Source organism: Sinocyclocheilus rhinocerous, unplaced genomic scaffold (genome assembly GCF_001515625.1).
Source record: "Sinocyclocheilus rhinocerous isolate Xijiao unplaced genomic scaffold, SAMN03320098_v1.1 scaffold1334, whole genome shotgun sequence".
Taxonomy (NCBI): domain Eukaryota; kingdom Metazoa; phylum Chordata; class Actinopteri; order Cypriniformes; family Cyprinidae; genus Sinocyclocheilus; species Sinocyclocheilus rhinocerous.
In genome coordinates, this window is record NW_015626864.1 from 187,911 (window position 1) to 204,442 (window position 16,532).

The following is a 16,532-nucleotide window of genomic DNA, read 5'->3' on the forward strand; positions in this document are numbered from 1 at the left end:
CACTATAAAAGGGTTGAGTTTGTTTTTATATAAAGTGTTCAAATAGATGACAACCTTTTTTCTTAAATAATTTCCCAAACTGAGTTGCTTAAGAATGACCTAAAACAAGTCTTTTGATAACTTTTCGTAATTCTTGCATTTTTAAATAGAATTTATTGTTAAATAACACATCTGAACTTGTATGCCTTCGTCTTGTCCCTCACAGTTGATGATAGTGCAATACTGGATTGCCAGTTCAGCGACTTCTACCATCCTCCTCCGCAAGGCTACCAGAAGATTCTTTTTGAGCAACAGATCTTCTAAAGTTCATGTGCTACTCCACAGCCGGGATTTGAAGTGCTGTGGTTATGACTGACTTCTAAAGATTGTGTGGCTCAGCCTACTGAAAAGAGTTGAAGTAATGTCATCTGTGATTTTGACTCGTGTAAAACTGTCACATATCTGGCCATTACTACTTCGTTTAAAAAGTCATCCTATGTTTTTCAGATGAACTCTGTGTTATATCATCTGCCCAGTAATTGATCTGTGCACTGATCTCAAATCATACTCAGAACATACATCTTTAATTTACGCTTCATCAAACACTGTACATTTACTGATGTACAGTATTAACAGTGTACTTTTGTTGAACATATGTCCCCGGGTTTCATAGACAAGGCTTAAGCCTAATCCCAGACCAAAATGCATGTCCGTTCTGTTTCAACTGTAAGAAACTTGCACTGACGTATTGTAAAATATGTACTATTAGTACTATGATTTGTCTCAAGATGCGCACCAGTAATGTTTTTTCTAAGACACGTTTATAAAAGATACTTAAATGTCCTAATTGAACTATGGCCTAATCCTGGCTTAATCTATGCCCTGTCTGTGTAACCAGGCCATGGATTTTTGCTTTAAGGCTGGTTTTTACTGATGTACAGTATTAACAGTGTACTTTTGTGAACATATGTCCCCGGTTTCATAGACAAGGCTTAAGCCTAATCCCAGACCAAAATGCATGTCCGTTCTGTTTCAGCTGTAAGAAACTTGCACTGACGTATTGTAAAATATGTACTATTAGTACTATGATTTGTCTCAAGATGCGCACCAGTAATGTTTTTTCTAAGACAAGTTTATAAAAGATACTTAAATGTCCTAATTGAACTATGGCCTAATCCTGGCTTAATCTATGCCCTGTCTGTGTAACCAGGCCATGGATTTTTGCTTTAAGGCTGGTTTGAATACAAAAACGGGTAATAATGGAGTCACATATTACAGCTGACAATCATGACTTTATGCATTTCAAGAGAACTAAGTGATGCTGACCTGAAATGCTGATACTGACTCAAAATACTGTCAAAGCTTTTTTTATTGTTATTGTTTGTCTGATTTCATTGTTGTCTGTCTGATGTATGACCTGCAGCTGCACACACCATATACATCATAATGACTTGGTTTTATACAAGCTCTACAAAAACACATATATTTAAATTTCATGGAGTTTATATTTGGTTGTATTTTCCATATTATGTTGCTGTTGATAACATTGTCTTCTCATTATTGCAGTTTCTGCACAGCATTTAGTGTGACTAATATATTAAGAAAACGTGAGACATACAAGAGGACAAGAAGTGTAAAGGTTATTGACCTTAAATATTTAATAATTTCACCCAGGTAAAAATATCTGATTGTCTTTCTTCTCTAATTATGAATTGTTGCAACTGATCACAAAACTGTTTTTAATAGGTGAATATTCAATATGATGACAGGTCTTAGTTGTCTTGTGTCGTTTAGTAATAAAGATTAATTTCTGCTTAACGACTATCATCTCACTGGCCTGTCTAGAGCGCACTGTACTGCGCGGTGACGTATTTTTATGTACGTTACTGGCGTACGCATCATGTCAGATGAGCAAACTTGCGCAATCTCTAGTCTACGCACAATGACGCAAATCAACCACGGGTCGGGTCCAATGAAACACCTCGCCTTAACTCCAGCAGTGTTTCACTGCAGAATCACTGCTCCTTTTATCATGATCCTTTACCTATAACCCCATAATGAAGTGGCGTAAAACTGTAGTATGCATCCACACAAGACCTGTTAATTGTCAAAAAGATTATATTACAGTTACCATACAGGAGTCTGTCCCGTCTGCTCCGCACCACCCCGGTTCTACGTACATACACCATCATCTACTCCCCCCATTGTGACGAGAATCCGACTCATTTCCGCGATTCGGATCTTTCCCAAGATGAACAGATCAAAAAAGGATCCAGCAATTTTTAACTCATCACGGTCTCTAACATTCATCAGTGGCATATTACCTATCTATAAGGTAAAAAAAAAAAATCAATACGTAAAAGCATATTTTATCACAGTTGACTGTTCAGAAGTATTAATAAGCAATTTAATGTATCTCGTTCACTTTGTTGCATGTATGATTCAACTCAAAAATGCACAAAGTAATTTAGAAGTATGATTATACAATAATCAAAACTAAAAATCACACGGCTGATTTTTGTGTTTTAATAGAAATAACACTAAAATAACTATATAAAACAAATAAAAGAAAACGCTCCTATGCGTGTTGATAAAACTGCCATACAATCAGGTCATAAACATTTCCTCTTCCAGTACAATATATTTACGAAAATTAAGGTTCAATGAGTCGGAGAGTTATTGACTTGTGAACCGGCTCATTAAAAAAAAGATCCGACTCAAATGAACGATTCAATCACGAATCGGACATCGCTACACCCCCCGCCCTCCGCTTCCTCCCTGAGCGGAGCTCCGCGCGTCGGTCGGGACTACAGACACACACATACACACACAGCCATGGCCGAAAACGCCGGCTTGGAAAACCATCGCATCAAGAGCTTTAAAAACAAGGGCCGAGATGTGGAGGTAAGCCCGCCAGAGACTTTGGACTCTGGGCTTTTTTACATTTCGGTTTCCTCCTTCTGAGTCTCTGTGGTTCTGGTTTTATGGTGTCGGATCGGAGCGAGTGTTTGTGGATCCAGCAAGAGCATCATGCGGAGCGGGCGCGGCCTAGATAGAGGCCTCTTTAAACACACATTTGCCTTCAACATTCACCAGCTCATCGCGGCTTATACACGGGCTTGAGTTGTTATAGCGCATTATTTAGTCGTGTAATATAAAAATTGGTTTGTCTATAAGGTCGGTTTGGTGGCTCGGCTGTTATTTTTTTCGTTTTAAAGTACGCTGGGCCAAAAACATGCAGATTTATCGTGTTAGCATGTGGGCTAGCGGCTAACTGGTTAGCAGGCGGCAGATTAATCGCCCAGCAGCCCGTTTATTCGTGTTTTTTCGTACTCGTACTTTTAACATTCATGTATAGAAGATAAACACCTTAACATTGTCACATAATAGGGAATATAACTTGAGAACCAGATATATGCGACAGAGACCGGTGTGTTAAACTGGCTTTAGCAATCTCTCCAGAACTGAACTAATGATGACCAGTCTTACCTCAACAACTGACCTCTTTATTGCTCGTTTAGTCACGCCAGGTTACCAAGCCTGCTTTAGTTAATTTTAATAGACCTGTTCATTGATTCGAGCTGATTGTGGTGTTTTAATAAAGATGTCATTGTGAAAAGACTACTGCTTCACATCTTTTCCTCTTCAGTCAGATCGTCCTTCGGTGTGGCAGTTAGCATCTAAGCATCACCTGTAGGTACACCAGAGTTAAATAAATCAAACTGGAATGAAGACCTCCAGACGGTCGTGCTCCTGAACCCCAGTGTAGGCTGCAACAAGGCGACCTAGAAATATTAGCAAGCCAGGTTGTGCCGTAAGATGATAGATTATATAATGCAGCAATGAAGTTTTTTGTTCCTTGCCACTGTTGGTTTGAACACTATGTGACTAAAGATATAATGTAATTTTATACTGTGTTATCTTTAAGTTTTATGACATGACTTTCAGTTAACTCCTCAGGGGTGGGCGATATGATTGAAATTTCAACCCAGGTCATTTATATTCATCACTTACCATGGTGGTGATACACATCACCAAATAGGCTTGTGACTACACCAAATGTATAAATTGAACAAAACTTTAAAAGTTTCATAATCCTTAATATCGCCACAAAATAAATTAATAACTCCTATCTACAGCTACTATAACAAACTTTACCCGCATACACACAGTCCACTCATGTAAGCAGTATATACTATGTAGCAAATCTCATCTGCTGTCTCAAAATTAACTATATTATCTCCCAGCAATATAAAGTGTGTGTGTATATATATATATATATATATATATATATATACATGTATATACAGATTTTTCCACATACATACATTTTTTTAATTTTAAACTATAAATTTAGTTTAAATATAAACTATAATATCGGAAGCATTATATTTACAGTTGCCTATATAGTACATCCAACTTGATCTCTTTACATAAAGTACAATCATGTAAAGCACTATATAGGGAATGTCAACTGCTTGACTGTTTATAACGCTGCAAAATGTAAACTATATTATTGCCCAACTCTATATATGAAGTTGGTTATATAAGTATATCCAGCTTTATCTGCGAACACTCACGTAAAATGAAATGTATAGCAAATATCAACTATTATTACCCAGCTCTATATATAAAGTTGGATATATAGTACATCCAACTTTACCTGCATGCATACTCACGTAAAACAATGTACTATATAGTAAATCTCAACTGCTTGATTGTTTATTTCACACAAATCATGTATTATTGCCCTTCTATAATCTGCTAAGTATGACTATAAGGCATTAAAATATTATAAACATGATATTCTGTTGCTGCTTTGAAAAAATGTGTATTGTAAAAAGCGCTATACAAATACAATTTATTTCTATAACCTAACACAGGCAGTTAAGTTGAAACATAGCAGCTATCTCTTCAAATGTCACGTCTAACCCAGAGGACCACCATAATGAGTGTTCAAAGTCACTTTCAAATGAGTAGTATGAAAGTTAAGGTGCTGCGATCACATTTATAATGAACTAATTTACTCTCATACCCTGTTGATACTAGACATCATTATTATCTTCTGCCGTGGGCTCATGCGAGTAACCCCAGAGGCCTCCTTCAAGATTAACGGTGTGAATTGACTGCGACTGTAGGGTGCTGGTGTGACTCAGCCGTCAGACACATGGCTTTGGATGAGGCCGGCAAAGCTGTCGCCCTTCTGCAGCTATTCCCAGAATTTGCAAACCAGATTCAGATTTCTCATCTTGTGTTCCTATAAGAGCGAAGGGCTCGTGCACAGTGGCTCAGCTGACCTATTTGATGTGGTCAGCAACGAACTGTGGGATACTTTGACTCATTAGCTGCTAGATTTAGCCCATAACAAGGATGTAATCGTAGCTAACCGAGAGAGTAACAAGTGCTTCTGTCTGTGTTTTGCATTTGCTAAGTGGCTTTGGAAAAAGAAACAAAGGCGTTTGATTAGTCTGCCATGTCACATATACTCTCTTTATACGAAGATCAAAGAGTTTGTTCAAATTTGCACAATATTCAAAAAACATTTGTGATCGGATTATAGGGCTGAGTGTTGACACATTTCACAATTTGATTTGCAATCATGAGCTCTTGATTTGATTGATTTGTAATACAGTGCATATATTTATTGAAATGGTCCTCTCTGGGTTATTTTTTATGACATTGTTTACAAGCTTATATTGATGTCTTTACGTGGTTGAAACACTGAAGAGACAAAACATTTCAGTAAGTTTATTTTATTCATGTTTATTTTGTGCTATAGCTAATAATGGTAACAAAGAAGAGATGATCGTTGACGTTCACTGCCTCTTGAACTGAGGTGGCTATAACACTTATTGTTTGAATTTTGCAAATAAAAGGAACATAATTTGAAAGCTGAGACTGTTTCTTATCAAAACTAAGAAAACTCCATGCTTATTGTGATTATTGAATTACAGGTGTGCTAAACATAATGTTGTAGTGAAGATTTGTTTATGCATTAACGTTAAACACAGTCTTCAGACTCATCGAGATAATTAAAATGAAGATTATTAATTAAAATTGATGTTGTCTGTGTCAACCCAGCTAAATTGAATTACTTGAAGTCCTTCCCTCAGTAAGCCTACATCCTGCGGTTTTGCATTTTCCAAATGCTTAAAGGGGTCATATGATGCGATTAAAATTTTTCCTTTCTCTTTGGAGTGTTACAAGCTCTTGGTGCATAAAGAAGATCTGTAAAGTTGCAAAGACTAATACATTTTATTCTCGCTGTAGTATTGTTGTTGCCGCCGCCGCCATGTCGTGAAGGCGCTGTGTGTTTAATTGTGAAAGCGAAACTACTTTGTTTGGCCTTCCAAAAGAGGACGATATCGCTTCGTCATGCCTGGAGCTGATACGTGCTGGTTGCTGAGGAAATACTTCAACTTCGCGCTGTGGATCGCCGGATCGGCTTTCACCGTGGACGGAGCGGAGTCCAGCCCGGGGTCGTCACATGTGGTTGCCGCAGGCATCACAATATGGTAAGGGACGTAACATTTCCGTCACACGCTTGAGGAATTCGGCCAATCACAACGCACTGGATAGCTGGCCAATCAGAGCACACCTCGCTTTTTCAGACTGATGAGCTTTGTAAAAATCGACGCGTTTCAAAAAGGCGGGGCATAGAGGAGAAACAATAATGTACAGTATGTGGAAAATAATGTGTTTTTTAAACCTTAAACCGCATAAACACATTTCATTACACCAAATACACAAAATAATGTTCTTTTTAGCAGCATCATAATGACCCCTTTAAGTGAAATCATGTGTGGGTAATTTGTGTATTATTTACACTTTTTTAAAAAAGTGACTTAGAACACATAACCTTGGTGTTGCAAGCTACATGGTCTAAAAAGATAGTCAAGCAAGCCTGATGTTTGTGGCTATTATACGGTTAGCCGATTTATTAGTATGTCGTGGACCTTACAGCAGTGAGACAGCATGTCCTCAGACCACGCTGGCAACAAGACAAGCACATGCACACATACTGTGTCATTATGCTGGTCTCTAGAGTGCCAAGCTGTCATGTCACCGACAAAGCAACGGTCCGCTGACTACTGGAGTGCTTCCTCTCAGCTCTGCCCTCCTGTCATTCTGTTGTGACTCATACATATCGCATGCGCCGCTAAAATACCGTACATGTTGAAACTCCAGGAATCTGCTTTGTGCTGAGAATTTCTTGCTTTTATTTGGTTTCCTGAAATGGGCCGAGTTGTGACCGTTTTAGTTCAACTTTGAGCCATGGTGCTTGTGCAGGTGAAACAAGTTTGAATTTGGCATTAATTGAAATGCAGTTATAAGTGCAATGCACTCTTGGTCACTTTGAATAAAAGAATGTGCCAAATGCTTAAATTGAACTCTTTGAGTATTCAATAATGCTTGGACCTCCTTATATTTAATAAGTCATTCAGAAATAAATGTTGGTGTTTTGACCTTTTCTGTTTCCCTTTCGTGTTTGTCGGATTCGCTTTACTTCAACATCCTCTTGCTTTCTCCATGGCTTTTGGACTGCATAAGGCACAGTGTGGGTTTGCTGTAACATGAACTAGGATGCCCAGTCACAAGATCAAATCTGATCCGTCCCACCATCCCCACCACACAGCAAGTGCAGTCTTTACATCGTTGGCTGCTGATGTTTTTCTTTTTCCTTCTATGTTCCATTGGAACTGTATTATTTTATTATTGTTTTTTTATTTTTTATTTATTATTATTTTAAGTTAGGGTGCAAAACCACTTGTGATGGGTGGTCTGTCCATTTTTGCCATAGTGTAAAGTCGGCATAAAATGAAAACACCCTGTGTATTTTTGCAAATTTGACTGTAATGTTTAAACATATTGTCATAACTGGACCTTCCAGTGAAAACGAACCACTCCTCTCTGGTGACGTATGCAGGGCTTCTCCGATCATTTAGTCACTAATATTTGTTTCTTTCAAAATAAATGAATCTTGCAATGCCAATAGCCATGGATGCTGGTATGGCAATAAAAATAATAAATAAACCTATTGTTTAGTTTGCTTAATCTCTGCCCCTGCAAGCTCACGTTTATCTGCATCTACTTTTGGTGGCAGCGGCCACATCTCAAAATCCAACCAACAACTGATAATCAGAACCATCCATACCAAGTCCATACCTTACGTTTTTGATAATCTGTTACACTTGGATGTATATCACAATGTGGAAGAAAAAAAAGGATGGCTTTAATGTGTTTTGTTGCTCCAGACATGTCTGATGCAGATGTGTGTTCTGTTGGTTTTCAAGCAACAGTTCTAATAGAATGGCCACAAAATGTAATTGTCTAAATGGAGGAGTGAGTGACAGCTGGGTTCTGCCGTCACCATGGTTACCACGGTTGGTTGCCTCTTTGTTCTGCTGGAGTGGCCAGACTTTAGTTGCCATTAATGTTGCATTTTGTTTTAATCGTTACAGTCCATTCAGTATTATAGGGTGTCACCTTAGCAGTGTGTGAACGAATCACTTGTGGATTTGAACAAACAGCTAAACCAAAGTATTAAACTTCAAGCAGTAACAAAGCCATACTCTGCCAATGCATGGGCACCATTTCCTCATACAACATTACATTTTAGGAGTTTTCTTAGGTTTTTTTTTTCCCTCACTATTTATACATTAGATATGTTAATCTTAACTTTACAAAGTTAATCTATTTTTTTCATTCTTTTTCAGACGATGCGAAGACATCGTAATGAAGTGACGGTAGAACTGAGAAAGGTAAGTTCACAATAAATGTGAGGTCTATCGTAGTTACAGGTGTATTTGCATATTCACTGTTCATTTGCAGGTTTTCTCTGGATGGAAGTATTAAAGCTACAGTGTGCAGCTTAACATTTCATTCTGATGCATTACATGTGATTCGTCAGAGAATGTTAGTTGAAATAAACCAGCCTTACAACGCTGGATTCTCATCCTCTTTAGCCCCCCACCCCCATTCCTAAATAACTATGTGCACTCCCAGCGACAACATTAAGCTCTGTTTATTGTGGTGATTCAGTGCTCACTTGAGATTTGTATTCACTGAATAGTTTCTCAGTCTCATTTAGGGCCGGGCTGTAAAGCTAAAACAATTATATCTTGATATTTTTCAGTTTTTTTGGCAGTATTTACTGGCATTATTTGTGATTTTGCGCTGAAATGGTATGAAATGATCTGTGAACTTTAGTCGCTGATTCATTTAAAATGTATTAATCAAAATGATTCACAGATGTTCTAATGCCATCTCTCATTTATCAGTAACAAAAATACTACAGTTTATTACTGTTTCAATTCTCTCAAACTAACCTAATAATGCCCAAATGTAGCTTGTAATTTTATATTGCCAGTGAAATTACCATAAATATGCAGTGCATATTCAATGTATATATCGCAATATCATTCATCCAATATCATTGGTGAGATGTCACATGCGGTCCTGCTAACTAACCCACCTTGTGATAACTTCTTGACATCACTTTGAGAATTTATGTGCAGTTGCAGTGCTGTGTGTGAGGTGATGTGATTGTGTGAGGAAATAGAGGTAGTTTAAATCTGTAGTTTAAATATGGCCTTAGCATGAAGCTCTCTGGAGTCTCTTTATGCATAACAGTAGAATTAAGCAGGTGGTGATTGCATGTAAGTGTGCATGGATGCTTTGTTCTGGCCTCAGGAGTCAGGACACTACATTTAGGTTTTTCTGTCAGGCGTGAGCATTGGAAGCAAGGCATCTCACTATGTTTAGTGTAATTTTGACCAAAAGCTTAGTGTCATGAATTGGAAACCAACAGTAAAATGCTCAAAATGTGGTGAAGCTGCTGCATCAGACACATGATCTGAGCTACTGAACAGATGAGTCTTAGAGGTACACTTGGGATATTCGCTATTGTGAGCAGTCAGTTATGTCATAATATTGTATTTGAGAAGTTAATGGTCAAACTTACTATAACATAAGGGTGTATTCAGGGTTCAGATTTAATGGTGAGTGAATTGAGAAAATTCACCGTCCCTGATACTAATTGAAATGACAGTTAGAATGAATTGTGTTTTATTATGCAAAATGAGCCAGTTAAAATGCACCTGACCCATTGTGATTGCGGTAAGGTGAATAAAACAATTTTTAGTTATCATACCTAGATAAACAAAGGTTTGTCCTACCTAGTTAAATGAGAAAAATCACATATCATATACATCAATGAGAGTCAGGTTAATGTTATTATAATTCAATTTAATGTAGTATTGTCATTCCGGTGTAATATTGGAATAGCTCATGAAAACAAATATTGAAATGTATTTGTAAAGTGTTTATTACTATGTATGCCATGAAGTATTCTTTCCTACTAATTTGGCAGAAAGAGATTGACAAGTTGACTATACAATAGTAATAGAAATTAATTTTATGCAAATGGGTTCTAAAACAACATCAGAATGTCTTGCTATTGAGGCCTACTCATGGCTTTGTTCTCTCATCTGGTGAGCTGTTTCTGTTGGAGATCTGTTTGCGCTTGCCGTATTTGGGTCACGCCATCCGTGGTCACAGGGCCCCTGGCTGGCTGCACCCCAAGAAGAAGGTTTGTCATGAGGGGCTTCCCTCGTCACACATATCCCTCTTCCTTTTGGCAAGGAACTCAGAACCTTGCTAGAACTACCTGTGTTTTTGTGGGTTTCTACATTTATTAAAAAACTGTAACAGATCCCTACTTGAGAAAGTAGCATGTCATCACCAGAAGCAAAGCTGCTGGACAAAGTCCAATAGGACAAATGGATATCAGCATGCTTTGTGTCACAGTCTGAGTGAGTAGAAGTCCCCTGTTGTTGATGTGCTGGGCCAGAGCTGATGTGGAGCAGAAGTTTAGTCCTACAGCCTTGATGTTGTTGATTAATTTGGTGCTGGATTGGGTCACACAGCAAGTCCTGTCCATATTAGGCAGTTACACTGTCAGCCCAGAGGAATCGGACAGAATGCGGCTGTTCTGCTCTGTTTGTGTTTGTGTGTGAGACATTCCTCTTTGCATTCCTGTTTGCTCCAACATTAGAGTCACAGACCGCTCACTCTCACATTATTTTCTCACACTGTGTAGAACCAGTAGTTACTTTGTGTTCCATTTCGTCAGTTGCCATTTTCAAGGGTTCCGTTATTGTGCTGTTGAATTTTATTTAATTGACATCAGCAGCAAAATATTCATTAAGGGGCTGTATCATGAGAAAGAAGATTGAAATATTTAACCCTCAGTGAAAAAATAAATTTTTTTCAGACTAAGCTGCAAAAGGGACTTGTTCTGAAACTTGTTAACTTGAAAATCCAACCAAAAACGTAGATATTGGTGCACAACTGTACACATTAATTTGTCTACTTATTTGTTGCTCTGACCTGGCAGAACTTGCTAAACACTAGAACAACTATCAAAATGTGGCGTAAAAAATTGTGTCTGGCTGTGTGTAGCACCTTCCACTCTGCAGATCCTTCTAAAGGATCCCAGTGTTAAAAACGAGCAGTTAATGTTTATATTTAACAAGGTTAAATATAATCTTTTTAAGTCTCTTCATTCTGATCCGCATTGAACCACTGTACTGAAGAAGTTTGATATCTTAAAGGCACAGCTTAAAAAACAGTCTGTTTGATTTTAAGCTTCTTAGAGGGAAAATGTGTGATATAACCTCTTCGAAACGATTGTGCATTAAAAATAAATACAGCTTTGTTAAATATACATGACATTAATAAGATTGTGTGTTCTCTTACTTCCTCAAATGCATTGAGTCTAAAATCAGAGTTTGTATTTGTTTAGGTCTGTATGATCTCATGATGCATTTATTAAGTGCAAGGTATCACAGAGGACCTGGTATTTATTTGATTTCTCAATCCGTACAGAACAAAAGAGACGAACATCTCCTGAAGAAACGAAATGTTCCACAGGAAGAGAGTCTGGAAGACTCCGATGCGGACTCTGATTTCAAAGGAGTAAGAGGCTTTCTACTCATTTAATCTGACTCCATATCTTCCATTTTCCTTTATATATAGTTTATATAGTTTGTCTAAACATTTTTTTTCCTCCATTTTCTCCTCAGCAAAATGTAACGCTAGATGCCATCTTACAGGTAAGATTCTGATGTGTGTTGGTGGTAAGAGAGGCATTGACTCTGATAAATAACCGATTCAGAGGGTCAGCTACACATCAGCACTACACTTCACAAAGTATGTGTGGGTGTGAGCAGGCCCTTCTTCCTCTCATTCTCCATTTCTCATCTTTTTCACTACAGAACGCCACCAGTGACAATGCTGTGGTGCAGCTCAGTGCAGTGCAAGCAGCCAGGTAAAGTGTTGTGAAAACATATATGAAAAGATTTGCATTTGTTACACAATGCCTTCTAAAAACATCACTCATAACCTCAAGTCAACATATCTAAATGGACACTTTTTGCTTTCTTAATACACATTGTTGATCAGCTGAAAGTGAATAGCCTAACACAAAACAGAAAAATGGCATACTATGTTAATTATGCTTGTAATTAAATATCTTTGGCTGGATTGGTCTCTTAGAAATTAATTGCGTTAACACTGCTGGCATGTATTTGGAGTGCCGAAAGATGACTGTTTTTCTCTTTTCGGTCCTTACAGAAAATTGCTCTCAAGTGACAGAAATCCCCCCATAGACGACTTGATAAAATGTGGAATCCTTCCAATCTTAGTCAAATGCCTGGAGAGGGATGACAAGTGAGTAACTACATGGCACTGAGTGAAAGTATTCTTAATTAATGGAACCTTTTTAGTTGTGCTGTATGTGTACGAACGTGCATCAGAGTTAATGAAGTTCTGAATGTCATCTTGAATGATGGTAGATCATTGTTAGATGGACAGAGATCCTCAAGTGAGATGGTCAGAGTGGATTGTGACCCTCAATAGCTGTTCAGCATACACTATCATTCAAGAATTTGGGGTCTATATATATATATAATTTTTTTTGAAAAATTAATTCAGCACAGATGCATTAAATTGATAAAAATTTATAATGTTACAAAAATATTAAGCATTATATTAACTGTTAAACAGGAAATGTTTCCAAATCAGCATATTAGAATGATTTCTGAAGAATCATGTGACACTGAAGACTGGAGTAATGATGCTGAAAATTCAGCTTTGCCATCACATGAAAATTACATTTTAAGAAATTGTATTAGTATGCATTTTAAATTGTGATATTGTTTCAGAATTGTACTGTTTTTGCAGTATTTTGATCAAATAAAAGCAGCCTTGAAGAGTATAAGAGATTTCTTTCAAAAACATCTTACCAAATTTTTTACGAACTTTTGAGGGGTTGTGTGTATATTTATACACAAGCAGCATCTTTTAAATGCATAGCTATGAGGATAAATAAGGATTGGTACCTGATACAGAAATGGAAATCCACCTTTTCAACATCTGTACAATAAAAGTTAAAACCTTCATACTTTTACAAATTACTGGAGAATGAATGAAAATGCATTTAAAAAATAAATATATATAGTAAATGTTAAATAAATATTGGACAATGAATGAACTTACTTGTCTCTTTCTTTTTTCGTCAGTCCTTCATTGCAGTTTGAAGCTGCCTGGGCTTTGACCAATATTGCATCAGGGACGTCTGCGCAGACACAGGCAGTGGTCAAATCCAGTACGTTGTTTGGACAGGCTTTTGTCTACTGGATCAGCCTGTTTTCACTTCATCAGTTCTGTGTGTAGCTGATCGGTGTGTATGTTCTCTCATTCTCTCTCTCTGACTGTGTAGATGCTGTCCCATTGTTTTTGAGACTTCTCCAATCTCCTCATCAGAATGTGTGTGAGCAGGCCGTGTGGGCGCTGGGAAACATCATTGGTGCGTACCTGAGAAATGTCCTCACACTGTTACTGCCTCTGAATTTTGTAACTGAAAGTGAGAAAATGAGAACAAGAATTTAAATTGAAATTAATGAGAGTTCTATGTGTAATATGTGAACTTTTGGATGCCATGCCTAAAGCAGCTGCTTCATGCATATTGGTGACATTAACACATTGAAAACGGTTGGTTCAACCAACATTAAACACCAAAGGAAGAATCTATAATTTTACCTTTGTATTTATTTATTTACTAATTTTGAAGGTTCACAACCCTTCAAAGCTGTACTTGCATTGCGCCACCTATAGTACTAAAGTATATTCGCTTTTTGTTCAACGAATTTGTTTTGCTCTCGGTGCAAATAGGTTTGTTCCTTTTTTGTTTCATTTTTGCCACATTTGAATTTCTTTAGTAAGAAACTGTCTATAAAATTGAAACTTAAAATTTATCCAAAAAAGCTGGTCCATAATTTGAGAGTTGTAACAGCTGAGATGCTCATCAGAACTTAACACACGTGTTTGTTTCATGGGCCCTGTGCAGGTGATGGACCTCAGTGTCGAGATTACGTCATCTCGCTCGGTGTGGTCAAACCTCTCTTGTCGTTTATTAATCCTTCCATCCCCATAACCTTCTTGAGAAACGTTACCTGGGTCATTGTCAACCTGTGCCGAAACAAAGACCCACCTCCACCTATGGAAACGGTACAAGAGGTGAGGAGTGTGAGTGATTGTTTGTGCATTTCGTACACTATTTCTTTGAGTTGGTAAAAATCATTAACCAATCAATCAACAACTTCACACATTTTTTTGGTAATCTAAAATAATGCTTGGTCTATGGCTGTTTGACTGATTTATATGTATGAAGGACTTAATAAACTGGCATTTTATTCAGTAAAGCATCACTGCCACAATATCTTAAAGATTGTGTAAGATATTATGTGGCAGATTTTTTCTTCTTTAGACTCACCCTCTCTCAATAATACGAGGTGTGTTTCCTTTCAATTAAGTATCTATTCAGTCTGTGCAGATATTATGCTGTGTAAACGACATATATAATAATCATTTTTCTTTCCTCCTCTTGTCTGTAATGTGGAGGTGTAGCTTTGAGCTGAAAGGAACATATTGTACCTCCTGCTGCTAGGAAATCATTAGACTGTTCTCACTCTCTGTTATTGTGTGTGTGATATAACAACTGTTTCATAGATGGCAGGTCTAATGAATATTCTTGTTGTCCTACAGCTGATTTCATGTTTACATGGTGTTTGCTTATTCTCTCAGTCTGGTGGTTTAAAATAAAATATCAATTTCTAAAATTTCCGTTTTTCACTCACAGATTCTTCCTGCCCTTTGTGTACTCATATATCATACAGATATAAATGTAAGTACAAGAGATGAACATTTTTTTAATTCTCTAAACCATAAGTGTTGCTCTTAATTACATAAATAGTGTCATAAATTTGGTTTTAGTTACTTGACTGGCTGCTTTACATTATTCTTTAGTGATAATCACACAAAAAAGGGTATTCTGTTGCCTTGAGGGGATTTATTTTGCAATAACGATTGGCTGACATTTATCTCAACTATTATACGGCTTCTTGTCAAATAAGTACTTGAACATAAAATATGAATTTTATTTTTATTACTTTTTGACAAATCCTCTAATAAGAAAGAAAAATGGTCAATTTAACCCCTCCGTGTTACAATTAACCAAGCAGAGAGCTGTGTAATAAATGGTAGAATCTGAGTCTGCATTTGCATTTAGAACACTAAAATCTCCTCCTCCTTCTAGATTCTGGTAGACACTGTGTGGGCTCTGTCATATCTGACAGATGGAGGTAACGAGCAGATTCAGATGGTAATAGACTCAGGTGTCGTCCCCTTCCTTGTTCCACTGCTCAGCCACCAAGAGGTCAAAGTTCAGGTAAAAATAATACCATGTATGTTATATACCATTTATATACATAAAAAAACACGCACACAAAGCCATTTTCTAAAAGTGTTTGTGTATCCTCTGCTCAGACCGCAGCGCTGAGAGCAGTGGGGAACATTGTAACAGGGACGGATGAGCAGACTCAGGTGGTGCTCAACTGTGATGTCCTCTCTCACTTTGCCAACCTGCTCACACACCCCAAAGAGAAGATCAACAAGGTGATCTTCCCATCTGATCCCATTTGTGTGAAATGTAATCAAGATGATGAAACCCAAGCATTTTCTTGCGTAATTTCATAAATGACTCCAGAAATCTCCCCAGTCCCAGTGTAAGCGCTGTGGCTCATGTTTAGAGTACATCTGTGATGTTTCTGTTCTTCCCTGCAGGAGGCAGTGTGGTTTCTGTCCAATATAACAGCAGGTAACCAGCAGCAGGTGCAGGCTGTAATAGATGCTGGTCTCATACCCATGATCATTCACCAGCTTGCCAAGGTAAGACTTTATCTGCATAGCCTGCTGTAGACCCACTTTTCACTTTTCATTTTAGCATTCATTACAGCTCCTAATTTCAGTACTGCTACAGTATATATACTGTGGGGTCCAAAAATCTCGAGACAAGTTGTGAAAATGCTTCTATGTTTTTCCATATATATATATATATATATATATATATATGTGTGTATGTATGTATGTGTATATATTAGGGATGCTTCAAAATGAAAATTCTTGGCCGAAGCCGAACAAAATGAAACACT

The 16,532-nt window shown here is 37.5% G+C and overlaps 2 protein-coding genes across 2 annotated transcripts in view; both read left to right on the forward strand.

The window, feature by feature from the left end:
• The window catches only part of LOC107718900 (SPRY domain-containing protein 7-like), a 3,331-nt gene extending 2,435 nt beyond the window's left edge, over positions 1 to 896 (forward strand). Inside the window, exon 5 of the mRNA XM_016526158.1 lies at positions 206 to 896. Coding sequence (XP_016381644.1) covers positions 206 to 303 — 98 coding nt within the window. The 3' untranslated portion in view covers positions 304 to 896. The remainder of the gene's footprint in view (positions 1 to 205) is intronic.
• Positions 897 to 2,754: 1,858 nt separating this feature from the next.
• Positions 2,755 to 16,532, forward strand: part of LOC107718343 (importin subunit alpha-4-like) — an 18,760-nt gene continuing 4,982 nt past the window's right edge. The window contains exons 1-13 of the mRNA XM_016525392.1: positions 2,755 to 2,883; positions 8,697 to 8,741; positions 11,869 to 11,958; positions 12,066 to 12,095; positions 12,258 to 12,310; positions 12,616 to 12,711; positions 13,563 to 13,648; positions 13,763 to 13,849; positions 14,390 to 14,559; positions 15,182 to 15,226; positions 15,638 to 15,769; positions 15,868 to 15,996; positions 16,165 to 16,269. Coding sequence (XP_016380878.1) covers positions 2,815 to 2,883; positions 8,697 to 8,741; positions 11,869 to 11,958; positions 12,066 to 12,095; positions 12,258 to 12,310; positions 12,616 to 12,711; positions 13,563 to 13,648; positions 13,763 to 13,849; positions 14,390 to 14,559; positions 15,182 to 15,226; positions 15,638 to 15,769; positions 15,868 to 15,996; positions 16,165 to 16,269 — 1,137 coding nt within the window. The 5' untranslated portion in view covers positions 2,755 to 2,814. The remainder of the gene's footprint in view (positions 2,884 to 8,696; positions 8,742 to 11,868; positions 11,959 to 12,065; positions 12,096 to 12,257; positions 12,311 to 12,615; positions 12,712 to 13,562; positions 13,649 to 13,762; positions 13,850 to 14,389; positions 14,560 to 15,181; positions 15,227 to 15,637; positions 15,770 to 15,867; positions 15,997 to 16,164; positions 16,270 to 16,532) is intronic.